The 27202-nt window shown below is 48.3% G+C and overlaps 1 protein-coding gene across 1 annotated transcript; it reads right to left on the bottom strand.

Annotated features, from left to right (window-relative positions):
* WDR46 (WD repeat domain 46) lies at window positions 1-26104 on the bottom strand. The gene is made up of 16 exons (XM_078595672.1): window positions 25970-26104; window positions 23931-24080; window positions 20965-21045; window positions 20593-20705; window positions 19824-19911; window positions 19120-19181; window positions 17530-17634; window positions 15721-15871; window positions 14643-14778; window positions 13636-13735; window positions 13035-13188; window positions 11843-11987; window positions 10970-11064; window positions 4669-4764; window positions 941-1054; window positions 1-326 (listed from the first exon to the last, which is right to left on the bottom strand). Exons 1-16 carry the CDS (start codon window positions 26087-26089, stop codon window positions 219-221), a joined length of 1818 nt encoding a protein of 605 aa, XP_078451798.1. The 5' UTR covers window positions 26090-26104; the 3' UTR covers window positions 1-218.
* Window positions 26105-27202: the final 1098 nt, after the last annotated feature.

Here is a 27202-nt window from a genome sequence, read left to right on the forward strand (position 1 = left end):
TTTGTAAAAGGTAAATGGTGTATTTTTTTTATTTGTCTTGGTTTTGCACATACACGTTTGTCTGTGTATGCGAGTGTATGCAAGTATATGCGTGGATATGTGCGTGGCTGTCTACATATTTGCGTGTGATGCGGTGTATGTGCATGCGAGATTGTCTGCATATATACACGTGTGTATGCCTCTGTGTATTATATACGTGTGCGCGCGTGCGCGCGTGTTTATTTTTTGAATCTCTGCAGGGCCCCCCCCTTGGCCTCCGTCTCGTTGCTTTGTATCTTCTCTTTCTGTTTTTTCTGCTTTTCTTCCATAGAAGCCTTGATCGTCTCCTAAGGGGCAGCGTTCAAACAAAATTTTTAAATAAATAAGCAAAGGCTAGAGTTACAGTGTGTGAACGCAGCAACGCACACACGGCAATTATTTCCAAGGGAACACACGTTATCAGAGCCGCGAGCGTGAGTGTGATTGAGTGGGTTGGGTGAGTGAGTTGCTGAATGAGTGTGAGTGTCTAAGTGAGGGTTGCTGTCTGGAGGAGTGAGTGGCTGGGTGAGAGTGTGAGTGGCTCAGTGAAGTTGCGAGTGCGTCATTTTGTGGGTAGCTGGGTGACTGTGAGTGACTGAGTGACTGGGTGAGGAAGTGAGTGGCTGGGCAAGGCTGTTAGTAGCTGGGCGAGTGAGTGGCTGGGTGAGAGTGAGTGACTGAGTCACTGGGTGAGGGTGTGAGTGGCTGGGTGAGTGTGAGTGACTGAGTGACTGTGAGTGACTGGGTGAAGGAGTGAGTGGCTGGGCGAGGCTGTTAGTAGCTGGGTGAGTGAGTGGCTGGGTGAGAGTGTGAGTGACTCGGTGAAGGTGTGAGTGACAGAGTGAGGCTGTGAGTGGCTGGGTGAGGCTGTGAGTTACTCGGTGAGGAGGTGCGTGGCTGAGTGAGGCTGTGTGATCGTTACCCGTTTCTGTGTCCCTGCCACGATGCGTTTCCGAAGCTCGCGGTTGGCGGTGGAGCTGCGGCCCTTGGTGCGGAACCTCGGCTCAAACTTCGTGGGAGCTTTTGGGTCGAAACCCTGCACAGATAAGCACACGGGGCCAGGTGAGCACGCAACAACAACCGCCATTCACCACTAAGTGGCGTTGACGTCACCGCGGCTCATGTGCCATGCTAGGTGCGCTTTGAGGCCACGTGAAGGCCCGCTGGCAGGTCACGGAATAGACCCAGGTGCCATGGATTGACTGACTGAGACGACTGGCTGCCCCGTTGCTCTGCTCATTGTTGGTGAGCACACAAAGACAAAGATCCCCTGTATAGCCTTGACAGACTGTTGGGGCAAGTGCTGTTAGCGAGCACCTTGAAGGCTCGCACAGCACACGAGGGGGTGGGTGGCCAGCACCACACCCGTCCGCCTGTCTCCCCAGTGGGTTTACACACCGCATCAGTAACTCATTTGAGGCCAAGTCGACCTAGGGTAAGCCCAGGCCCAGTTCAAACATTAGCAGATTGTTAATGGTAGGAAACCTCCTGGTTCCACCAGCCCACAGGGGATTATTGTGTCCGTCCACCCGCGTGCATCCAAAAATGGGAGGGGTGGGGCTGGGTGGGGCTGGGTGGGGCTGGGTGGGGAGGGGCTGGGTTGGGGGTGGGAGGGGTGGGGCTGGGTGGGGAGGGGCTGGTCACCCCGTGGTGCCCTTGTAAAATCAACGTTTAACCTACTCATGCGGCTTGTGTCCGCCCTCACAGTCGGACATATTTGCGGAATACACCACGCCGCCGTTGACCCTGGCCATTGACCGAGCAACCCAACGTTCCTACCAGCTCCCTCCGCAGGAATGTGTTATTGGTCATGAGTGGGAATTGAACTAGCGTCGCCGGGTTCGTAGCGTAGTGTGCCAATCACTACACGACCATTTACCACACAAAAACATACAACAAATATGTACACACAAGCAACTTACAAACACAGAAAAGACAAACATGTAACACTGATATACAATGCACACAAACACCCAATACGCACACAAACACACAGAACACACCCCCATGGAAACAAAAGCACACACAAATACACATACATAAAACATACACAGCACATTCATACAGCACAAAGACAAAGATCCCCATTTGGGGCAAGTGCTGTAATCGAGCACTTATGAAAGCCGGCACAGCAGACTAGAGGGTGGGTAACCAGCACCACATCTGGTGGTAATGTTTACACACCAACTAGATACTGATCTGAGGCTGAGTCGACCTACGGGGGGGGGAGGGCTAGGACCAGTTCAGATAATCATCACTGGTGTTGGCTGTGAGCGGGAATCAAACTTGGGTCGCCGGGTTCATAGCGCAGCACGCTAACTGCTACACTACCCACTACCGGTGCCCGCATCGCGCACACACACAAAAGAAACACAGCAAATCTGCACGCAATGTTATAAACATAGAAATACAACCGACGGCCTTCACAGGGTATATTATCACGCCGCTGCAAATATTTATAGAGTTGAAGACATCAAGCCAAACGAAAAAAACACGACCATTCTTTTTAACCGATCAATAGACACTTATTTAACTCGCACATCCTGTTATAGCTAGTCCTGTCAGCGAGCACCTATTCAAGACCGACAAGGGCATACAATGGGAAATTGTGACCAGGGCTGCTCTGCAACCACCTTTGTCTCCCCCATTGTTGACCACCTTTTCAATGCACTGGGCTTCTAATTTTAGGCTCGGTTAAACGAGCGGCAAATCAGGACCACATTTGACGAACCCTTCGCTCACGATGCGCACGGGCCACGGGTAGATTAACACGTGTGTTGAGTCAAGTGCGCGTACAGCCCTCGTGTCAATCCACTGCTGGATGAGTGCCTTCCCCATGAAGTGCTTGGTCACAATACGCTGGTCAGCGTGGGATTAGTGGTGGTAGATGCGAGAGAACAGTCGAACCCCTCTTAATGACCACCCCCTGCTAACGACTAATCGCTTAACGACAGGTCTCCATAGAGCCCAATGTGTTCGCTTACAGACCATTCCCCTGTTAACAACGGGCTGTTGTAGGGACAGTAAATAATAATGAACGCATTGATTAACCATGTTTCTTTTAATATGTGTTTATAATGTTGTTAGTATTTTTATGTATTAATATACATTGTTTAAATATCACAAAGTAAAGTTTTTTGAGTGAAAAAGGGTAACTCTTAATGCTATCGGAACGAATTAAGCCTTTAGCGTGCATTTCCTAGACTCGCTTAACGACCAAATCACTTAACGACCGGTTTCGTGGAACCAATTATCGTCGTTGAGAGGGGTTCTACTGGACAACAACGGAGTTTGCTGTGCTGCCCTCCACTGCCCAGCCCGTAGCCTCACAGAACATAACACCTGTTATGCATGGTGGTCACCCATCCCAGCACTACTCAAACCTGCATAGCAGTCGGGACCTTGATGATATCGAAGCGCGTTCCGAACGATTTTGTCACAAGCCGATATGCGCATCCAATTGCAAATGTCAGACGTCATAGTGCACCACCGTGATGTTTGACGGTTAAGTTTAGTTCTCTATATGGCGCCGTCTCACAGTCGTTGACAAACAACAGCCAAGCTTGGCAGGTAGCAGCCAGGCGGTGAGTCGGTGCTACCATCAAACAATTTGCGTGTGATAATTGTTTTTTTACCCTTTTATCTGGCAACAAAACTGACACCTTTTTTACGAGGAGTCATGTTTGCATTGACCACAATACCTGCGGTCGGGAATGCAAACAAAAAACATAACTCTGATAATGTATGCACTGTCCTTGAAATTGATTGGTCCACACCCGAGACAACTTTTCTTAGAGCCTAGTCTCACATGGTGTTGGACCAGATGACGCCAAAAGGCGCACAACTCCCCAAGTTCCATACTCTGATAGTGCATTGTCTTTGAGTTGTGCGCCTTTTGGCGTCATCTGCTCCAACACCATGTGAGACTAGGCTCTAAGAAAAGTTGTGTCGGGTGTGGACCAATCAATTTCAAGGACAGTGCATACATTATCAGATTTGTGTTTTTGTTTTCATTCCGACTGTAGATAATGGTCAATGCAAACATGACTCCTTGTAAAAAAAAAAGATGTCAGTTTTGTTGCCAGATAAAAGGGTAATAAACCAATTGTCATATTTTGCTACTGGCAAAGGAGGTTCCAACGGTGTAAATTTGTGTGTGATCCACCAACCCTTGCCGCCTTCACAGCGCTAGATTACAGGTCACGTGCGTGGCCACCACTGCGTGGCAGGAGGATCATGGAAATAAATTAGAATTGCACACAAAGTCCGATTATCCATGGACAATAAACATTTTTGATTGTCCATTGGTTTTAGGGCCTTTTCGGACCGATGTATAGGTTCTATATTGTTTCTATTTTGGCATTGAACAAAAGGGGCCCCATTGTGAATTATGGAGTGCTCTCACCGAAAACAGGCCAGAGAGTTTGCGTGCATAAACAAATTCTGTGGGACAACACTTGTTTACAAGGCCTGTACAGACCCCAACGTTCAAAAACATAAACAAATGCATGAACACATCGTCATGTGTCGTGTTGTGGCATATTGTTGTGTTGTGGTGTGTTGTGGTATATTGTGGCATGTTGTGTTGTGTTGTGGTGTGTTGTGGCATGTTGTTGTGTTGTGGTGTGTTGTGGTGTGTTGTGCACTCACCAGCCGCTGCACTCTCTCCGCGTACTTCGTTTCGAAGGAAGCCGTGTCCACCTTGCTCAGCATGGCCGGGTCCAGCGTGATGAGCTCTGGCTGAATCTGCACTCGGCATGCCAAACGCAAACCAATTAGCAAGGTTGGCTATGTACTGTGCGAACGAGGTTCAGCATACATACATGCATACAGGGGGAACGGCTGAATTTGCACTCGGCTGAATCTGCACAGCACATACATTCACTGCACATACGTGGGGAATAGCTGAAGCTGCACTTGGCAGACAAAACACAACCGATTTGCACAGTTGGATACATACAGGGTACGAAAAAAGTTTAACATACACACACACATCTATGGGGAGCAATGCTCGGGGGGACAGGCAAACATCGACATCCCCGTGTGGTGAGTGGAAGGACCGGAGACACCCGGTGGGGTCAGGGACAAGCCTGGAAAATCCCAGTGGCGAGGGGTAGAACTGGGAGAATCTCAGGGTGGTGAGGGGCAAGCCTTGGAGAATCTCAGGGTGGTGAGGGGTATGACTGGAGACACCCGGTGTGGTGAGGGGTAAGTCTGGAGAATCTCTGAGTGGTGAGGGGTAAAGCAAAGCTAAGTATACGTAGTGGACGGTTGTATAAAACACCTGGGGTGGAATACTCCATTCTTTTGTCTTTTAAACAAAAGAATACGCCAAAGGTGCATGCCTGCAATTGCTTGTTCACACCACCGCTGGAGGAAGGGCATCCACGAGTGAACTCTGAGGGTATTTGGTCTAATCTTCCACATTGACCAAACGTGTTGGAAGAGGTGGCGAGTACCCACACTTTACCCCACCGCGCACGTCCTGCAAATCGACTCGCTGCATTGTAGCCATTTACACCGTTGGGTGGACAAATGTGGGTGGGTTGACACTTGGGAGAGACAGATTGAAACGGTCTTGAGCAGAGGAGGAGAGGGAGGTCTTAGGCCAGGACTTGAAGGGGGGACAGTTGGCAGTGTGAAGGGAAAACGGATGTTCAGTGCAGTCAGCCTCTGGCCCATTGGGACAGCTCACTCAGTCAAGCCACGTGCACATGCACACATGCCGCACGCATGTGCGCAGGCTTCTACCAATGCGCCTGTGCTTCTCTTTAAAATATAAATACAACGGTTCTCGAGTTACCAATAACAGCAAAAACGAAGTCACTTCCTACCACGTGTACACACAGACTCTCGGCGGTACAGCATGATAGATCATCGTCAGCCATGATCTATCCACTGATAGATGAAGGTCTCTGCAAGCCGTTGCCCTCTCACATTGCGCAGGAGCTAGATGGACTGTTGCGTGTCCTTCCAGTATCACTCGGATGCCTCATCACCACCATCATCTACGTAGGTATTCCCTTGCTCCCTACCCATTGCAACCTATTCTTCCTGCCACGTTCTATTCAACAACCTACAAGTTGCTTATCCTATCCTACCATTAATATTCCGTGGGGCGCCACAATAGCAAGATGTTAACTACCTTGCCTGGTATACATGTGGTCGTGGGTTCGATCCAAACCCTGGAGTTTGCATGGTCTCCCCAATCATCATGTGGATTTTTATCCGAGTCCTCCGGTTTTCCCCTCCGCATTTAGAAACATGTGTTTAGAGTATTTGCCTACGATAAATTTCCACACAATAAGCCATTTCGTTGCGCTATCATTTGTGACCAGGTCACTTCTGAAAAATCAGCTCGCTGCATGCAGCAAACGCGGTCGGGTGTCGGGTGGCCGCGGGGCGGGGAGACGTGCCCAGCTTCGGCCGGAGCGGGGACTTTCGCGCCAACGGAAAAGTACGCCGCCGATAAGGCGGGACGCAATCCCCCCCCCGCCCTTCAAATGGGCCGCCGGCGGGGGGGGGGGCGCAAGTGTGATAAGCGAAGGGGATCACGTAGTTGCGGTCAGCGCAGCTCTTACGACGCAGATAGAGCTAGCGCCTAGCCCGTCAAAACATCTCTGTTTGCAGAGAGTGCCTTCGAACGTTATCGCGACCTCACTCGGGCTTGCTGTGGAGCGATGGAACGTGGCTGTCGTCACCGCGTCGCGCAGTGAAATGTCAGCAGCAGTCACCGAAAATAGCTTCGTTAAGTTTGCAGCCCCTTGTGTCAAGCCACTGCTGGATGGCGACCGGCGCTGCAGTGGCGAGTGTTAACTACCTCGCCTGGTATGCAAGAGGTCGTGGGTTTGATCTTGACCCAGATGCCTGTATATTTGGAGTTTGCATTTCTCTCTCCCTGTGGTCACGTAGATTTTTCGCCGGGTCCTCCGGTTTTTCCCTCCACATTCAGAATCAACATCACGCGTTTAGAGTATTTGGCTGCTACTATACATTTCCACGTGATAAACTACTTAGTTGAGCTATTTCTTGTGGACAGGTCGCTTCTGAAAAATCTACATAGCTCAGTGGGCCTTACCTGATAAATTAAAAGTTTAGAGGTTTTAGTTTAAAGTTTCGTGCCATGTTGGTCACGAATGAAGGTTGTTTGAACATTCTTCGCCACACTTGTTAGTGCAGGCTGGCGAAGGGGGTGGTCCTGGGCCCGGCTTAAATATCACTCACCACTGATGTTAGCTGTGGCTGGGAATTAAACTCACGTGGCCGGATTGACAGTGCACTGTGCTCACCACTGTGCCAACACCTCACTGCTCGGGACCACAACAATAGTAATAATAATTCTATGTCATAGAAAACTTTCCAAAAAAATGTGTTTCATGCATTGATAAATAGCATCGTCTTTCAGCCGACGTGCCTTTAAGAGCGGCGGTCCATTGCACAGGTGACACAGATGCAATTCGCTCTCTTTATGGAGTCATGCCCAGTTACAGACTGACATGGGATGTATAAAGTAACCTCAGAAAACATGAGAGTCACAGTCATCATAATAAGAATAAGTGATTTTAACAAGGGTACATGTTCGTGCATAAAATACGTTTATATGTTTTCCAAAGGTCACACTCTCTAACTGCACAACTTAATAGGGCATTCGTTTCCCCGGTAAGCAAGTTGACACAAAGCAACAAGTACCCATTTCATGGCAAGTCTACTTCGGGCTCGTCGCTGCCAGGGCTGGACACCAATTGAAAGTGTTGCGCAGGGCCGGGGAACTCGATTCTGGGTTGGCGGATTCATAGCCCGGCAGTGCTCGCATATCCCCACATGCGCGCCAAAACAGCCACGTTCTTGCGAGTACATTACGGATTCTTCGGTGCGAGACGGAGATGAACTCAGAAGTTTCAGGGCAAACGTCACCACCACACCTCGCCATCGCTTCCTTTACGTCCGTATCGCAATCGAGATTCAACCGAGGCCTGCTATCACGGTCTCAGGGTCACCATCTGGTGGCGACGGTGAGAATCTAGCGAACTCTGGACGCCACTCAAAGAGCCTGCGTGAGTAACTTTCCCTCCTCTATCCTGCGCACGAGTCCCACCCATCACAATCTTCACTCGCTGATTAAGTATATGGTACTTTCACCGCTACGTTCTATTCCAAACATCCGAATTGCTTAAATGATCCTGGCGCAGAGTTGCTAGCATCCCATGCATTCAGAGGTTGTATGTCTCTTCTCTCGTTGCTTAGACTCGCTCTCTCCGCAGGGGTCACGCCTGCTTCACTCAGGCCCTAACGCTCAAGATGGCCTCTGCTCTTCTGAGTGATTTGTGCGGTCCATTAAAAAATACTTGGCCTGCGAGTGCAATCCGCCTGTTGACCTCTCTTCACAACCTCCCTCCGCATGTTCGACAGAATCACTATCGAATCTTAAAAACTGCTGTAAAACCCCTCCACATCCCTCTTTCCAACTGACACCGCACTTCCAATTAGCCCCCACATCTCTGATTAGCACGGTTGGTTACGTACGGTGTGAAACATGTTCAACATACATATTATTATAATGCAGATTTACCCAGGAAAGCATCATTGAGTCTCAATAGTCTCTTTAGGAGGGTCCTGCCAAATTTTCGCAATAGGGGGCAATGCTACTGGTGTGCGCGTGTGTGTCTCATCCCAATCCAGTCGTTTTCAGGTATTGGAATGTTTGGCCAATAGCATTTACATTGCGCTTGTTTTCTTGAGCTATGGGAGGAAACTGGAGCGTGGAGGAAACCCATTGCAGAACGGGAGTAAAGAACACACACTTCACAAAGAAAGGCGCCAGAGTTGACAATCAAACCCAGGCCCTGCTTGCTGCGAGGCACAAGTGGTGCACCACTCTGCTGCGAGAAAGCCATCCCTCATCACCGCCATTGACAAAGCTTTCGGAAAGTTCAACGTAAAGCTGCTGCAGAGTCTGGCCCTGTTGACTCGGAGCAACGCGCCCATTGTGCCTGCCTCACCCAATGCATGTCGCGCGCCGCGGACGAGCTGGAGAGCTCAACAAAAACAACAACGCTGATAAAGTGAAACCAGCCACTCTAACGGGACACTGCGCTTCCTGCTCGCCGGCGGTTTTGTTGAAATCTCCGAGTCCCTTGAACAGGCGCGATTAGCGGACGGCCCCTGGAGCACATGCAGCGCCAACAATAATCCTGTCGAGCACGGCCCGCAAACAGGAACAGCGCTATCGCATCCTTCCCGGAGAAATCATCGCGCTCCTCAGCACCACCATCTGCCAACGCGACACTTCCTCCTTCACGAGGGGCGAGATTCGCTCACTGCCTGAGCAGCGGTGTGGACAGAACCAGGCCCAGCTGGCCCACAACCTTTGTCTTCCCAGCGCTGATTTGGTGGCACCACAGTGGTGAGATGTTAACTATCTCGCCTGGTATACAGGAGGTCGTGAGTTCGATCCCGATCCTGACGCCTGTCTATTTGGAGTTTTTATGTTATCACTGTGGTCGCGTAGATTTTTCTCTCCATACTGTATTTGGCTACTGCTATAAATTTCCACGCGATAAGCCACTTCGTTGAGCTATCATTTGTGACCAGGTCACTTGTGAAAAAAACACCTCTATATCTCAGTGGGCCTTACCTGGTAAAATAAAATATAGTATGAGTAGTTTACTTTTATGTTCACTACCATCTGTGCGAGGTGCTTATTTAAGGATAAGTCAACCTCGGCGAGCTCTGTGTGCAAAACCGCCGTACCGCCGCTCCCCACGCAGTGTGCAGAGGTGTGTGTCGTCTGCGTTTTATACGCGTACATGTGTTTGTGCAGGTGTGTGTGTGTGCATATGTGTATGTACGTCACCGCCACTTAGTGGCGAATGGCGGTTGTTGTTGTTGTTGTACGTATACACACGCTTGTGTGTTTAGCCACCCGACGCTTACAAAAATGAGCAAGAGCGCCGGGTGACAAAAACACGGCGAGTTGGCATGGTGGGGAATGCAGGTGATGCATCTGCTAGTGATACCGTTTAACACGCAACATCTGGATCTGTCCCGTGACCTTGTGCCAGCGAGGCTTTGCCAACTTCGCGTGGCTTTAAAGTGCACTAAACTTGGCCCAATTGCCATGAAGACATCGCCACCACCCCATTGGCTGTTGCACTTCTTCAGTGAAGGAATAGAAAAAGTACGCAAACTCTGTCCTGAAGCCCTCTCGTGGCAAGCAGACCTCGACATTGGCATTTAGCTCCTGTTGTGGGGCAGAGACACGGCCCAGCGGTAGCATGTTTGTCACTTGGAGCGACCGCCCAATTATTACTGTGAGGGTATTAACTGTAACAACACTGCACGTGCTCTTCTTGGTTCTTTCGGTAAAGTCATGTAGAAGGGAAATAATAAAATAATAAAAATAAAACATAATAAAATAAAATTCTCACGTCTGAAAAACAGCGTCGCTATTTTTCAGACAGCTCTGTTCTTCACCTGAGGACGGCTGCTTGTGTTGTGGCCGAAATGTCGTGAGAATTTTATTTTATTATGTTTTATTTTTATCATTTGATTATTTCCCTTCTACGTGACTTTACCGAAAGAACCAAGAAGATGAATCCCTGCAGTCACGAAAGCTCGAAATCGAAAAAACTGCACGTGCTGTTTGTTTCGCAGTGGACATTAAAGATCCCGTGACAGCGTTCACAAGAGTAGTGTGCCGGAGTTGGGGTAAAATATCTTATTTTTATTATTTTATTATTTCCCTTCTATGTGACTTTACCGAAAGAATCAAGAAGATGAATCCCTGCAGTCACGAAAGCTTTGAATCGAAATTTATCTTCCACGAGTTAATCAATTGGCATTTCACACAGCACCAACCATTGACCCCGACTGGCAGACTAACCGCTCCAGGTGACTCTTACACACAAGCCTCAGACTGCGTACCCTGAGCGTGTGTGCGTGCGTGCTTTACCTTCTCCAGCAGAGCCTTCACCTCCCACTCTTGCCTCTGTTTCTTGCTGCGCAGAGGATTGGCCTCCATCGCGTCGAAGTTGGGCTCACCCGCTCCTGCACGCCGCACGCAAACACAATTACCATCAGCGGGCACCCATTAAGGCCGGAGAGGAGTGACGGAGGCTGGCTTGACGAACACACGGCCAATCGCGTCTCCCGAGTGCGAATAATGATGAGGAAACACCACGCCGGGTGCTCATTTAAGGCTGAGATGACCTAGGGCAGCCACAGGCCACTGGCGATGTGCGTCGCCAGGTATAGCCTTTGAGCCCAGACCAGATATTGCTCTTGTCGGTACCACCAGAGGTGACGTAACTTTTGAAGATCCAATTTCTACGCGACTAATAATAGTGAATTTTGTGGGAACCATTTGAAATAAATGGGTCAACATATAATTCAGCCATATCAGCCAAATAAATCAATCTGTGCGACAAGAGTTTTGCTACCTTAAGTGGTGACGAATTAAGGTCTGGCCCATGGACTAGCACTGAACCTGACAGGTACGGATTTACAATGCCGTGCACTAACCCACCTCCGATTAGTACGGTTGGCTACGTACGGTGTGAAAGAGGATCAACATATGCACTTTACTCCAGCGATCCCCCACACATAGACATGCGTGTATGCACATACACAATACTTCAGAGGGGGCCGGTGAAGATGGGGAGCAGAGATGCTGTAGCATAGTACAACAATGTATTGCACTGTAACCTAGGCCTAGGGCTGCACCACAAGCACCTGCTCAGTCATCGGGGGTCAGATTCATGAACCCGCCCCGACAACACCTTGTTACCATTAACTTAAGGTGACTCTGGATGACCGGGAAACCTACCGGGCACCAGGAGGCTCGTGAAGCCATTCCCATGGCCGAGACCAAGTACGTCTTCGTAGGGGCAAAACTTCAGCGAGTGAGCGTGGTGAGGAGAGACGTGCGTCAGGTAGGGCCGGCCCACACCAAGGTGCGTGTCCTTGTAGACCTGCAAAGAGATCCCCCGTACAGCCGACACAGACCGTTGGGGCAAGTGCTGTGAGCACCTATTTAGGCCGGCAATGCACACAACGAGGGGGCGGGGGGTGTGGCAGAGCACCGCTCCCGGCTGCCTTTGTCTCCCTAGTCCTGTTATTTATACACTGCATCAAGTACTAATTCAAGGCTCAGTCAACCTATGGGTGTCCCAGGTCCAGTTCAGATGTTCGTCATTGATCTTTGCTAACATTGGCTATTAGGTTTGCAGCACAGCGCGCTAACCACTGCACCACCACTCAACCCAAATACAGCTGCTCAGACACAGACGCAAACAATTAAGGAGATGAAAGTGGACTGCACCAAGCATCATTGACAGCACCAGTGTGCTGTCAACGGGTTCCTTCACAAAGCATCTATTGCCCCCTTGTGATAAGATCGGTTCAGATCATTCACCACTCGTGCAAGCCACTGCTCGTAATCCAACTGAGGCCTTCGGGCTAATAGCACAGTGCGTTAACCACAAAACCACTACTTCACGCACAAAGACAAAGATCCCCCGTCTAGCCTTAACAGACTGTTGGGGCAAGTGCTATTAGTGAGCACCGATGAAGGCCGGCACGGCACATGACTGGGTGATGTGGCCAGAACCATGCCTGGCCGTCTTTGCCTATCCAGTGGCGATGTTTAGATACTGCACAAGGTACTGATTTGAGGCTGAATCAACCTAGGGGAGGCCCAGGACCGATTCAGATAATTGTCACTGGCGTTGGCCGCGAGCAGGAATCGAACTCGGGTCGCCGGGTTCAAAGCATAGCGCGCTAACCGCGACACTTGCTCCCCACTGCAACAGCAACCGTCATTTTCCACTAAGTGGCGGTGATGTCACCATGGCGCTTGTGCCAGGCTATGTGCACTTTAAGGCCACGTGAAGTGTCGAATGCCCACTGGCAGGAGGTCACTGCATGCAAACTTGCACACACACTTCCACACTTATACCCATGCACAAGCACACGTGCACACGGGCGGAGGGGGCGAACAGGAATGGACGCACGCGCACCTGTACAACGTTGCCGCAGGTGGCGGCCAGCAGTGAGCGGTGGCTGAAGTCCAGGTTAGAGGCGCCCGAGCTGAGGACGTACGAATGCAGAGGCCTGAAAGTGCGCACGTCCCACACTCGCAGCTTGTGGTCCAGCCCCGACGTCGCCATGTACCTGGGAACGGCGCAGGGAGGGGGGTGGGTACCTTTTCTAAACTGAGCGATATATGTATGTTGAACTTCTTTCGCACTGTACGTAGCCAACCTTGCTAATCGGAGATGGGGGAGCGATGTGGGGAGTGGTGGTGCAGCGGTTAGCGTGCTGCACTACGAACCCGGCAGGCAGAGTTCGATTCCCGCTCACAACCACCAACACCAGTGACGATTATCTGAATGGGTCCTAGGCCTCCTCTAGGTCGACTCAGCCTCAAATGAGTACCTGGTGTGGTGTATAAATATCACCTCCGGGGAAACAACGGCGGCCGGGCGTGGTACTGGCCAGCCACCCCCTCATGTGCCATGCCAGCCTTCATAGGTGCTGCTCGCTAACAGCACTCGCCCCAACAGTCCGCTAAGGCTATTTTGGGGATCTTTGTGTTTGCGAGCGTGCGTGCATACGTACGTGCCGGTGCGTTCCACGGCGATGGAGCGCACGGCTCCACGGTGGCACATCATCTTGACGAGCGGCTCCTTCATCGTGGGGGTCCACATGGTCACGTAGCCTGCGACCACACCGGCAACAGCCCCGTCAGCATACGGGAGGCAGGGGGCCCCGTGGAGACACGGCACATGCCCCTCACGCGCCTCGCCCCAATGGAGGGGACTTGGCCAAACATCCCGATGTAGAATCGCAGAGCTTGGGCAACTGTTGGTGGCGACGGTGGTGGCTGCGTTTCCGCTTGAGTGTGCGATATGCCACGCCTCTGTATATTCTAAGGAAATCTGGGCAGCGTGTTCCAAGTTTGTAACCGTAATTTGAAAGCAATACACGTCGTCAGAAGACATGTAAACATGTATGGCCCTCATGCCATTCCACTGCTGGATGAGGACATGTCCATGCCGTGCAGGTCATGGGGGTTATTTGACCAGACCTCACCACGCAGGTTGAAGGTGGTGAGTGAAGATATTGGGAGCATAGGACTGTACAACAATGATTTTGTTGCACTATCTTCTGCTCTGCACCACTTAATGGTTTAAAAAAGAGGGAATGGTCTTGACCAATGCCAGAATAATGGAACGTTTAGAGCCATGCGCCTATTCGGTTTCTGGACCAGTGTTTTCCCGCTGCATTTGTTTAATAAGGCAAACTCCGGGCTGCTTTTTACTTCCATGGTACTTATCGGCAGTGTGCGGTGTCCTGGTGAGTGTGGTGTGGTGTTGAGCGTGCAGTGTGGTGCTAAGAGTACGGTGTGGTGTTGAGCGTGTGGTGTGGTAGTGCCCATGTCGTGTGTGGTGAGGGTGAGTGCGGTGTGCTGGTGACCCCTTGTGGTGTGGTAGTGCCCGTGTGGTGTGTGGTGATCAAGTGGTGTGCTGGTGAGCGTGCGGTGTGGTGGTGAGCACGTGGTGTGCTGGTGAGCGTGGGAGGTATGCGGTGAGCGTACGGTGTGGTTTGTGAGCGTGTGGCTGCACCATTGTGGTGACCCAGGTTCACGATGGCATTGGATGGGTTCGTGCACATGGCCTGGAGGCTGCCCCCTTTGGTGTTGATCGTCGAGATCTCCTTCCCGATGCTCACGTCCAGGTACTGTAAGTACCCCGTAGAGCTCTGCTCAACACACACCACACAACGAAATGACAAACATCCCAAGTTAAAATGGTAAAGTGCTGTTAGCAAGCACCAATGAAGGCCGACAAGGCATGCAAAGTCGCATGAATGGTAATTTTTAGTTTTTTACATGGTGCCCCATATACCAGGGCATCTCAGGGCACTCGCCATCACATCTCATCTGAATTTGAAAGAGCACCCCCTCAGTGGCAGCTTTCCATGTGGGCACAAGGTGACTGGCCTGCAAACGGGCATTCGTCTGCCAGTAGAGGGCGATTATTGCTGCTGTGTTGAGCGATTTGTGGCATAAACTTAAAATATGGATTTTTTTTTTATTACCTGCAAATTACTCCATTGGGATTATTATTATTCAATCAATATTGCGTTCAACAAGATACCCACACACCGTGCAAGGTCAAGTCTAGTTTATTTGCTTCACCAGGCGAGAACTCCCAAGAGACCAGGAGAGCGTCAAGGGCAAGAGCGGCTTGGGTCGGTGGGTTATTAAGCTTAGAGTGTCAAGCTACAACTTCGAGCGACCACGTCGAGAAGTACAACAGCTTTATCAGGGTCAGCCATTGCTTTGCGTGTCGGGCCACAGGCGTTTTCATAAAAGATCATATTCTTTAGTTGCATGCAAATGGGAGGTGGAACAGGTGACAATGCGTAGTGATGTTTGGGTGCTTGCGTGGATTAACGGTGGCTAGCATGGCCTCGCGTGATGTGATGTTGTATGGCTAGGCGTGGTTTGGTGTAATTTGTAACGTGATTAGTGTGGCGTGGCCTGGCATGGCATAGTGTGGTGGAATGCGGCATGGCATGGCCTAGCACGCCGTGCCTTGGGCATCATACAACTTGGCATGGTATGGATCGGCGTGGCATGCTGTGATTTGGCGCGATGTGGTGTGGCGTGGCACAGTGCGGCATGAGATGGCGTGCTACCGCGGTGGCCAGCAGGAAGTGGTAGGGCAGGAACTCCATGCGGGTGATGTTGTGGAAGCGCTTGAGGCAGTGCAGCTCGATGCCCTGCGAGTCGTACACATACACCCAGTGCAGCTGAGCCACGGCGAACATCGACTCCGTGTGCAGCCACCTGCACTCCGACGCAGTCACAACAACAGCACGATCATCACCTGGTGATCCGGAGCGAACGTAGGGAAGGTGCTGTTAGCGAGCACCTCTTAAGGAAAACAACATTAGCACGATCATCACCCAGGTGCTGCTCGCAATAAACTATTAATGATGGTACAGGAAGGGAGTGGTGTGGCCAGCCCAAGGCCTCTTTATTTTCACAGTGGTGATGTTTACATGTTTGCGCCGGGTATTCATTTCAGACTGAGTTGACCGAGGGGAGGCCCGCGACTGCTGCTGATATAATTTGCGACTGATGTTTCCCCACTGCCGATGCTGCCCATCTGTTTTTTTTTCCAATCCTAAAAGGTGATTTCATTTCAATGTGTGTGTGAATGTATAGAGAGTATGGCAGACAACCCAGCATTCACCGGTGTGCATGTTAGATTTAGCTCTAAAATTATTGCGCGTTTAATAACGGCGGCAGAGTTATATTTGATCCTGACATGCCACCATCACCACTCCTTTATTGGCACCTAAATCAAAACAATCGCTTGTTAATATGTACACCCAGTTCAGTGGCCTTTATGTGACCAGGAAAGAGCACAGCGAGACAACAGGAAACTTTACGCAAGTGACGCACATGAGCACAGGTGTGAGAGAAAGATGCAATCAAACTTGAGTGAGAATCAGTTTCTTTTATGGGTTAAGACTGGGCAGGTATAATAATCTCAAATGAGAGCTGTCAACCCTTCACCACCTGACAAGAGCCACACAACTTGAGCTGCCATGTGGGCAAAATGTGACAATTGATTGAGTTTTTCATAAAAGAATGATTATGTTGAAAAATAGAACAAAAATATGTAAATTACATGCTTATATTTAACTCACCCTGTCTGTTGTCGTATCCTCAAATCTTGCAACTCAATTTCAACCCACTTCCCAATGTTGTATCGACTGCAAACTTGGTATATGTATGTCATACTGGTGACAATACTATATTCTATCATTAAAAAAAAATTACATGTTTCGGCTTGCGTCTAATTGTCCACGCTCAACTAACGTTGGCTGTAAATCACCACGGTGCCTTACGTTATGGCAAGCTTCGGGGCCACTTCCTGGAGTCGTGGAGTTCCGCCATTACTCATACGGTACATTTCATTAAAGCGTTTTTTTAAAGTATTTTTAAATATTACTTCTTTTTTTACCATTTAGTTTATTTTTCAACATAACCGGTTGCTGACAAATAAAATAAATTGGCACATTCCCACGTGACACTTTGTTTCATTGGCTCTGTCAGGTGGTGGAGGGTATAGCTGAAAATTGGCATGAAATCTTAACGGTGATGAACTAAATATGAATGGTAGTGTAGTGGCCAGCGCGCTGTGATACCAACCTGGCAACCCGAGTTTAAATCCTGCTCAGGATCAATAAAAGTGGCGAATATCTGGTCCCTAGGTCAATTAGGTCTGACTCAGCCTTAAATGTGTATCCAGTGCTGTGTGTAAAACATCACCACTGGGGAGACACAAGCAGCCGGGCATGGTGTTGGCCACCCACTCCAATCGTGTGCTATGCCAGCGGCCTTCATAGGTGCTCGCTAGCAGCACTTGCCCAACGAGTCTGTTGAAGGCTACAGGGGGGAACTTCGTCTTTGTTTGGGCGTGCGAGTGAACGTACTTGATGTCCTTGACCGTCTCCATGACGTTCATCTCGCACATCAGGGACTTGGTGACCCAGTCAAACGCAGCCACGTGGCCCCGTGTACCGCCCAGCAGCAGGTGCCTGGACAACAGAGCAACACAGTTACAATAAAGTTCAATACGTTACAGTACAATACGTTACAATACAATACATTACAATACAATGTAATACAGTACAATACGTTACAGTACATTGTAGCACAATACGTTATAATACAGCACAATACAATATCGTACAATACGTTATAATGTTGCAAATTAATACAATAGGTTATGATTGTATCCATTACAATACAGTGTTGCAATTTGGTAGATTGCAATACCATAGGTTGCATTTCCATACAACACGTTATAATTCAATACAAATCACCATACAATTTACCATAAAATAAGTGTTTTTACAACGTACAATTCAATGCAAAAGTTTACAATACAACATAATGCATTACAAAACAACACAAGACATCACGATAAAATGTTACAATACAGAATAAAATATTCTAAACCAGCGGTAACGAGCGGCTCACTATCAGGAGGTGGTGAGTTCAAAATATGGTTAGGAGTTGACTCAGCCCATCATCCCTCTGAGGTTAATAAAACTAATACCACTTTGTGTGGAAGTTAACAGTGGTTATTCCATGGGGAAACTCACCCCCATCACAGGAATGTGGAATTTCCACCACAGGCTCAGGGCTATAAACAGGAGATGATCACTGCCTCAATGCTCTTTTGAGCAACAAATGACTTGAAAATTCTAATACACTCAGTGACACGTACAGCTGTTCAATCTAGATTTGAAGTTTTCGTGACTGCAGGGATCCATACTTTTTGGTATCCAAAGAGTATGTACAGCTGTTTTGTAAACCCACTGTTGTGGGGGTTATTTAACCATACTTTACAAAGTGAGCCAGTGCGGGTTGGTGAAGGCGGGGATCATAGATGCGGGAGCGTAGGGGTAACAGCAGCGTGCTCACAACTTGACCTCCAAGGTCTACGAATACAGTCTCATCACCGCCTTCGTCTGGTTTTAGGTCTTCTCCTCCCCCTGGTCACGGGCGTCTGAGTGCCACCCTAATGCCCGTCTCAATAACCTGTCCACCCCCTCCATTCTACACATATCCGACTGATCACCACCTTTTAATCCCTATTACAATAACTGAAGTGCAATTATCTTTACACGGGGGTGCCTGTGAGTGAATGTTTATTTTTACATTGTGTCATTCACGCAATTGCACATCACATTCGCTGAGGAACCACAGACAAGCTGGAAGGCCACCAGGCGGTGAGCTGGTGCCAACAATTGTCCAAGCTCTTCGATACTCTATATATTCAGATGTTCATCCAAATAATCAGCATTTATACATATCGGCGAAAACCCACGCATGCAAGGGGGCAACACTATCCCATATATAGAAGGGACAGATGATGCTCGTTCCCATATTGCTGGACCGCCTCCCTCCTGCGAAGCCAGGGTAGGGTACCACCTCGAAGCCCACGGGAAGGGAGTTTCACAACATTCTGGCCATCCACCAAACCTCATGCGCAGGAAAGAGAAGCGGAGGCATACCGGCCAGTGGCTGTGTAATCCACTCGATAGGGCCCGAACTGGTTCAGGTCCAATTCAAAACTCTGTGAAGGGGAGAGCAGCAGGACACACAGACACGCGTACACCCACACGCACTTAAATGCACATAGAACAGAACAAAGATCCCCTTTGTAGCCTTAATAGACTGTTGGGGCAAGAGGTGTTAGCGAAAACCGATGAAGGCCGGCACGGCGCACGAGGGGGTGGGTGGCCAGCACCACGCCCGGCCGCCTTTTTCTCCCCAGTGGCAATGATTGCAAACCAAACCAGGTACTCATTTGTGGCCGAGTCAACCTTGGGGAGACTAGGACCGGTTTAGATAACCGTCACTCGTCTTGGCAAATCGCCCGATGATGCTGGATGTAATTACCAGCGAAACATCATAGTCAAATTGTAAATGTTGTGGATTTACTCTCCAACACATCGGTGGGCTGAAATAGTAACTATTTGGCGTTTTGTTAACGTAACAAATCCCTTACTAATTGGCTGTGTCAGGTGGTGTAGGGTTACGACACATTTATACTTACGCGATATAACCCAAAAACCTTTATGAGTAATATTGGTCGCGAAACCCTACGTGTTAAACTCGGATCAGAGGGTTCATAGTCAAGCGTGCTATCTGCTGCACCACCGCTCCCCACTATGTGAACACAAGCGCATGCATGCGCACACACGCAACTCAGTACCTTGCTGGCACTGGTGATGTCCACCGCCTCCTGGATGTCCCTCTGTGTGACGTACGACGTCTCCTCGCCCTCGTCCGGCTCTATGAACCTGTGGACATCATTGCATCTTTATTTATCCTGGAGGAATCTGACAAGGTACGACTCTTTTTCACAGATGTCCACTAGGACATCATTAAGGAACGAAACAGGATTTCTCCACAAATCTGGCTGTCTGCCTGCTGATGCTAGTTGTAAATACTGGCATGTTCTGTTTACAGGACAAACCTTACAAATTGGCTGTGGCAAGTGTTGGCGGGTTTAACGACACATTTACATTTACGCGATCTAACCCAAAAAAAAACTATATTATGAAGGACATCATTGCACCCCACATTCACTGGCCTTCCATAAACACACGGAAGAAATAAGGTAACATTCTGGAATCGAAACTGCCTTACTTTAATTTGTTAGTGAGAGCAATGTTCAAATTCCCTGGCCACCTGAGTTCGATGCCCAGTAAATAACAGCAGTTTATACAGGAGTTTGATTCCCAGCCAATGATAACATCACTTGCTACGTGATTTCTTCACCCGGTCATGGCTAACATCAGTAGCGTGTGACAACTGTTTGTTTGTTGAAAACACCACCAGTAGCTAGTTTCTTATGTATTGGACCCAGGCCTCCCCTATATCTATTGCCAAGATCTTGGACTTTCTGTGTGAGTGTTTGTGCATGCGTGCTTGTCACAGCAGTCTCTCCGGTTCAGAGTGCGATGCTGCAGGGTCCTCACCCTTGCGTTTCAGGCAACAGCAGGTCACACCGTGCCGTCTGCTGGCTCGCGAGCTCTGCATTCTTGGCAGCGCGCGTCACCAACTCTCGCAACGCCCCGGGCTGCCGTCCTTTCTGCGCCACACCGCCCGTGTTAGACACGCCGTGAGTTCACGTGCCACACACACATACGTATCTAGTCCACTGCCAAAGCAAACGATGCGTGGCACATAACACTCGATATAAAAACACAGTCTGCATTACAGAGGAGCACAACACATGATGCACACACACAGTCTGCGTCACAACAGGAGCACAACATGCAACACACGCACACAGCCCGCGTCACACAGGAGCAGAACACACGATGCACGCACACACTGGGTACACGCACCAGTTGAAACTTCTCTCCACGCTGGTACCGCTTCACTCTCGCCTCTGGCAGAGGCGCGGGACCAAAGAACACGTCCTTTGACTGGAAGATGAGAAGGAAGACAAAGGCGGTGGGGTCACACCAAGGGGTCGTGTTAGTACATTGCAATCTGAATCATGACTATATAAAACACATTATTCACAATACTATCTCAACCAATTGCTTCAGACCTTTGGGATTTGATCCAACTTCACCACGCTGGTCAAAGAGGGTTGATACAGGCGGCCCCAGAACTGGTTCATAGATCAATCATCACTGGAGTGTGCCATGGCCGGAACCAAACTCAGGTCACCATGTTCACAGCACAGTGCACTAATCTCAGCACTACCTGCACCACCCACAACCATCATACTTAGCGGCCTGAGAACGAATGTTTAAGGGCGTTTTATTAATTTAAATATTATACTATTATAAAAAATAATCTATTCCTGAGTTTCCTGGCTAGCTGCTGGCTGGGCTCCTCCACCTCAACAATAACTTTATTGTTAGTGGCTGTGGGCTGTTGCCACACAAACCATCTGGGTAACTGGCTAAACGAGTCTTTTCCCATGTAACAATTAAACATTGAATTGGGCGGAAGTCGGAAGACATATTCGATAGTGACAACGAAGAGGTGGGAGGAATGAACACAGAAGACAGACATGGTTTATTCACAATTTCTCTAACTTTTAAATGTTGTGCTCCTAGTAACGCAATTATTTCGCCAGGATATTATTTAAGTCCTAAAGAAGAAAAAAACAACTCATAATACATATTAGCTTGGCATTTTAGAAAATAATAAAGCAGATTACTTGTGAGTGCTTGCGAGTACACGAATGTGATACGAGTATGAACATGTCAGCTGTCTCTTATTTTCTATTGCAGAGCAACAGGTTCTCTACTCGTGAATGTACAAAAATGTACATGGGATGTCTGTGCGGGAGGGGTTAAAAGTTCAAATGGAGCCAGATTACGGCCGAGTTAGGAGTATGCATCTCCACGAGATACGAGGTAATTCAAAACAAGTGAAAGTGAACCCAGGATTCTCGGATTGTGGACTGGTTTTAAGAAATACACAAAAAACAAATATTCCCATATAGCCTTCCACAGACTGTTGCAGCATTTTCAAGCCAACACAGCACGCGAGGGGGTGGTGCGGCCAACACCACCCTTCAACCCCTTTGTCTCTCCAGTGCTAATGTTTACACAGCGCACCAGGTGCTTACTTCAGGCTGAGTCGACCTAACGAAGAGCCATGACTAGTTCCGATATCACTTCCAGCTCATATTAGCAATGGCCAGGAATACAACTCAGGTTACTGGATTTCTAGTCCAGTGCAATAACCACCGTTCCCCACACACTTGAGGTCATAAAGGCAAAGCGTCTCCCTGGACAAACAAATATGGGGCGGCATTTATCTCTGTTATTGGCAATGAGCCAGTGGTGTAAATTCCGTGCCGCCATACCAAAGACCAGTCTCTCTCCATCAGACAATCACTTTTCTAAAATTGGAATACATTTTTTATCAAACTTGGAGGGATAATGGACTGGGCCGACCGCCGACCAGGAATTAAATTGTCAACCTTCAGAGTGCGAGTAATGCACTCTGCCACAGTGCCCTGCCACAGCACCTCTAACGAAATTTTAAGAATTCTGTTGAAGCTTACTCTTAACTAATGTCGAGCTGTGGAAAAACACGAGGCGCCTGGAGGTGATTTAAACAGGCACAGACTCAGAACAGGAGTTCCTAACCAAAGTGAAGAAGGCCTTTATATTAGTTCACGTAAACAAGCTGCAGTCGGTTAGGATAAGGTCACATCAGGTGCGATCAGTTCACGAGATAATCAGGTTTTAAGCGAATCGACGCTCTTGTAAACACACAGCTAACGAGGAACACTGCTATTCGTGTACACTTGCCTGCTGTGCAATAAGGCTCGCATTGTATACAAATGTGGGTTTTTATGTGGGTGACTGCTACACACAGCGGAGGGCAGAGGAGCGACGCTAACAACGAGAGCACCAGGCGGTTAAAACACAGAAGGTTCGCACAGGTGGTGCATCTGCCAATCATTTCAGTGAGTCAACCCATGCAACTTGGGCTTATCCCATGACCTGCCAGCAAGCTTTCACGTGGCCTCAAGTTCCACCTAGCCTGGAAACGTTACCGCCACATAGTGGCAAAGTGCGGTTGTTGTTGTAGCTGCTGTATAAGTAAGATTAATGGGAGATGCTATTGTACTTTTCATCAATGAGAGAACACAAAATTGAGAAATCAGAAAAGTGAATGTTTTGGAAACAAATGCAGGCACCTACAGGAAGCAATTCAAATCTACTCCAACATATGGGTACACATTTTAACTCTTATTACAATTATTTGAACACCGTTCTTGGGCATCTTTGGGTTTTTTTTGTCTGGCACAATGTTTTAGATATTCTTAGGTTTTTTCGGTAAAGTCACGTAGGTAAAAACATTAAAAAGTAAAATAAAATAAAAATCACGACGTTTCGGAGGCAACACAAGCTTCCGTCTTCAGGTGGTACCGTCACAGCCACGACAGCTGTATCAAGTAAATGAGAGCTGTCGTGGCTGTGACGGTACCACCTGAAGACGGAAGCTTGTGTTGCCTCCGAAACGTCGTGATTTTTATTTTTATTTTACTTTTTAATGTTTTTACCTACGTGACTTTACCGAAAAAACCTAAGAATATGAATCATTGCAGTCACGAAAGCTTCAAATCTAGAATGTTTTAGATGTTTAGTATACGCAGTATTTTTATTATTTGTATTTTTTTTTTATGCAGCAAAATGTTTTTCGTACCTTGATTTTTTTTACCATCTCCAACCAAGGCCTTCCTTACACAAGAGGCCAAAGTGTTTCTCACCTGCTTTTAAACAAACATTCATTGTGTAACTGAAGCGCCCTTATTGACCACCCTGCTGCTTCTCACCTTGGCGGATTGCGAAAACCGATGTTGCTTCACTATATTTTCAACCTTCCGTCTCTCGGGCTTCTCTCCCTCGCTCTGTTGTAGAGGAGTCTTGTTGATCTTCACATCTTCAAATTTTTCAGGCTCCCAGTACCGCTTGGCTGGTTTCTTCTACAAAGTGGGAAACATGTACATATGTATGTTGAACTTTCACAGCGTACGTAGCCAACTGTGCTCATCAGAGGCGCGGGGGAAGGACAAAAATCTAAACACAAAAAGCAGATCTAAATAAATTATTTTTCAATCTGGATTTTAAAATGCATAGCTCCAGTGGCTTCCCAATATCGTAAAAAAGAGCATTACAGACGGCCGCAGAAGCGCATCTCAAAGCGACAACGCAGTGATCGTCTTTGTTTGACGATTAGCCAAAAACCGCTGACAGGATGACTGGCGTGATGGTTTATGATCCTTGATGAGATCTGCAAGGTATTGTGATTCGTTTGTGGCAAGCACTTGGTGTGTCATGAGTGCTACCTTTTCATGTATTCATTCGGCAAACAGAAGACATGAGAAGAACACATGAAGTCCATTTGCTGGGTGTGGTGCCACACTGCATATGCACCGTTAAATGTGCATAAATAGTGATGAATAGGCCACACTTTACAACTGGGGAAAAAGGTTAACTGTACCAGAACGTAACCCAGCAACATGTGTTTAAAGTATTTGGTTGCTATACATATCCACGTGATAAGCCACTTCGTTGAGCTATTATGCGTGGCCAGTTCGCTTCTTAAACATAGCTATATAGCTCAGTGGGTCTTACCTGGAAAAAAAGTGTTTAGTTTAGAGCCCTAGCCATACTAGTTAACATTACCCTAGTCTTACGTAACGTTATACAAAATTGGCCATACGCGCACACACACACACACGAGATCATAAGAGGCACTACTTTAACATATAGGGAAAAGGGTAAACATTATGCTATGGCGTAGCGGTTCTAAACCTTGTTTGGATACTGCACCCCTTGTTGAATTTTGGTTCTAAGAAAGACATCTATGAATAGTGAACATCAATATCTCAACTAACTGTCCATTTTGCGAGGTATCCTAACTCGCTCGCAACTGCAAGCGAATAAGAAAAATCAACCGCTGCTCTGCATACGTGGAGAAATTTGTTCGCGCTCGCGGGTTACTCTTTGGAAACCATACTTTGTTTCTTTCGGTAAAAGTCACGTAGGTAAAAAATAAATTAAATCACGTTTCGGGCGCAACACAAGTGCCCGTCATCAAATCTAGATTACTTTTTGGAAACTTCATTGGTATTTTACATCGTTCTAGGCTATCAGATGAATTTAAATGTTACCGTAGTTATTTTATATTGACAGAACCATGCTTGAGTATTAACTAATGACCTTCGTATATGATGTAATATCACACATTTATAAAGCACTGCTCTGGAGAATACGGTATCAATCTTGCCTTTTTAAAAAAAAATCTCCTAATGACGATTGCTTATGTTGCGATCCAAACGTCGTGATATTTTTTTATTTACTTCATTTTAATTTTTATAACTTTGTTATTTTTACGTGACTTTACCGAAAGACCCAAAGAATATGAATACGGTATCAATCAGGCGATCTGTACAGTATTGCAAACGTGAGTATTCTCTCCTCTGTGCGTCTCTCCAGGCACGCCAGTTTCTTTCCAAACACATGCTTCTTTTTTTAAAGGGCCAAACATCAAGCAATCATCTCAATGAAGCTTTAAATAAAAAGAAACCCCCATATAATTGTTACTAATGACTACTGTGCCATACACGAACGCTACGGGCTCCGGTTAGGCCGTGCGGCCCTCACACCACCGTCCTGGCCTAGCACAACTCCGCCGTACCCCCCTCGCGCTCCCTGGCCAAAGCAGCTAGCCGAGGCCGGGACGCGGCGACCCAGCCAGGCCTCACTGCGGTTTCAAGCGGCACCGCGGCGCCGATTTAAGCAGCGAGCAGCGTTCGGCTCGCGTGCGGCGTGCGGAGCTGCGGGAGTCTCGGCGCGGCTCCTCTCTCACCTTCCTCGTCGCCGCGGGCTTCGGCTTCGGCTCCGGCGCGTTCGCCTCGTCCGCATGTTTGCCGTGCGTCGCCATGCTCGCCTCCCCACGTGTGAAGAGAAGCGGCGCGCGTGACGTCATCGCGGCGGTTTCGACACGCGCGCGTGACGTCATGCGGCGAAGTTCGAGAGCCGTGACGTCACGCCGCGTGTCAATCAATGGAACAAAGTAATACAATATTCTTAGGTTTTTTCGGTAAAGTCACGTAGGTAAAGCATCAAAATTAATGAAAATAAAATAAAACAAAAATCACGACGTTTCGGAGGCAACACAAGTCTCCGTCATCAGGTGGGACCGTCACAGCCGAATTAGCTGCATCAAGTGAGGCAATGATTCAAGATGTAATCCCTTATAAGCAAGTTGAAGGGGGGAGGAGAGGGGGGGGAGCTCATCAGAATGTGGTAGCCAATGAATGGAACGTATCGGGAGGGAGGGGGGCGGGGCTCAAAGACAGCACGGAGTGCTAAGTACAACGCATCGGGAGGGGGGGGGCACAAAAATGGACGACGGCTTGGACGCGGTTGCTGCTGCACACGCCAACACAATGGACAGAGAGGGGGAGGGGAGGTCTGATACACATGATAGACAAAAGAACGAAAATGCCCATGTTTATACCAATGCTGGCTGAACAATGAAGAGAGTACTGTTAAAAAATAACTGGGGATGTTAACACTCGGTAAAGTAAAGTAAAATAGTGCCTGTCAGATAAGATGGTCCAAAAAAGTGTAATTAAGTCTTTTTTTTGCGTGGTTGATATGATTTCTCAGATTGATGTAGCCCTCAGAGGCATAGGACACATCCATGCGGATGTAGCAAGAGCTGAAATAGCTACTATTCTTAAGAATGCTAAGAAACCCACTAGTAACATCAGCAAAAACGAACGCTCTGAACTCGCGGACCTAAAAAAGAGAGATGATATAGTCATCCTCTCGGCAGACAAGGGCAATGCCACGGTCATCATGGATAAAGATTCATACAACAACAAAATCCTGGACCTTCTTAATGATGGGAGTTACTCCAAAATTAAAAACGATCCCACTAAAAGCCTAACGACGAAAACCAACAGTATCATCACGAGTTCGACTTCCCTAATCGAACCAAGCAAACGTCCCTCTCTAAAACCATCGGCGGCAAGACCTCCCAGACTCTATGGTCTTCCCAAAATCCATAAGGAAGGCACCCCGCTACGACCCA

Source organism: Lampetra planeri, chromosome 6, assembly GCF_965212315.1.
Source record: "Lampetra planeri chromosome 6, kcLamPlan1.2.h2, whole genome shotgun sequence".
Classification (NCBI taxonomy): domain Eukaryota; kingdom Metazoa; phylum Chordata; class Hyperoartia; order Petromyzontiformes; family Petromyzontidae; genus Lampetra; species Lampetra planeri.

What these genes read in the sequence shown, in the direction of transcription:
- WDR46 (XM_078595672.1), bottom strand. Translation starts at nt 26,089, where the DNA reads ATGACGTCACGCGCGCCGCTTCTCTTCACACGTGGGGAGGCGAGCATG. An exon ending in ACTTCCTGCTGGCCACCGCG is followed by an intron (nt 14,779 to 15,720) that starts GTAGCACGCCAT and finishes TGTGTTGAGCAG; the next exon opens with AGCTCTACGGGGTACTTACA. An exon ending in GAACCTGGGTCACCACAATG is followed by an intron (nt 13,736 to 14,642) that starts GTGCAGCCACAC and finishes GTGTGGTCGCAG; the next exon opens with GCTACGTGACCATGTGGACC.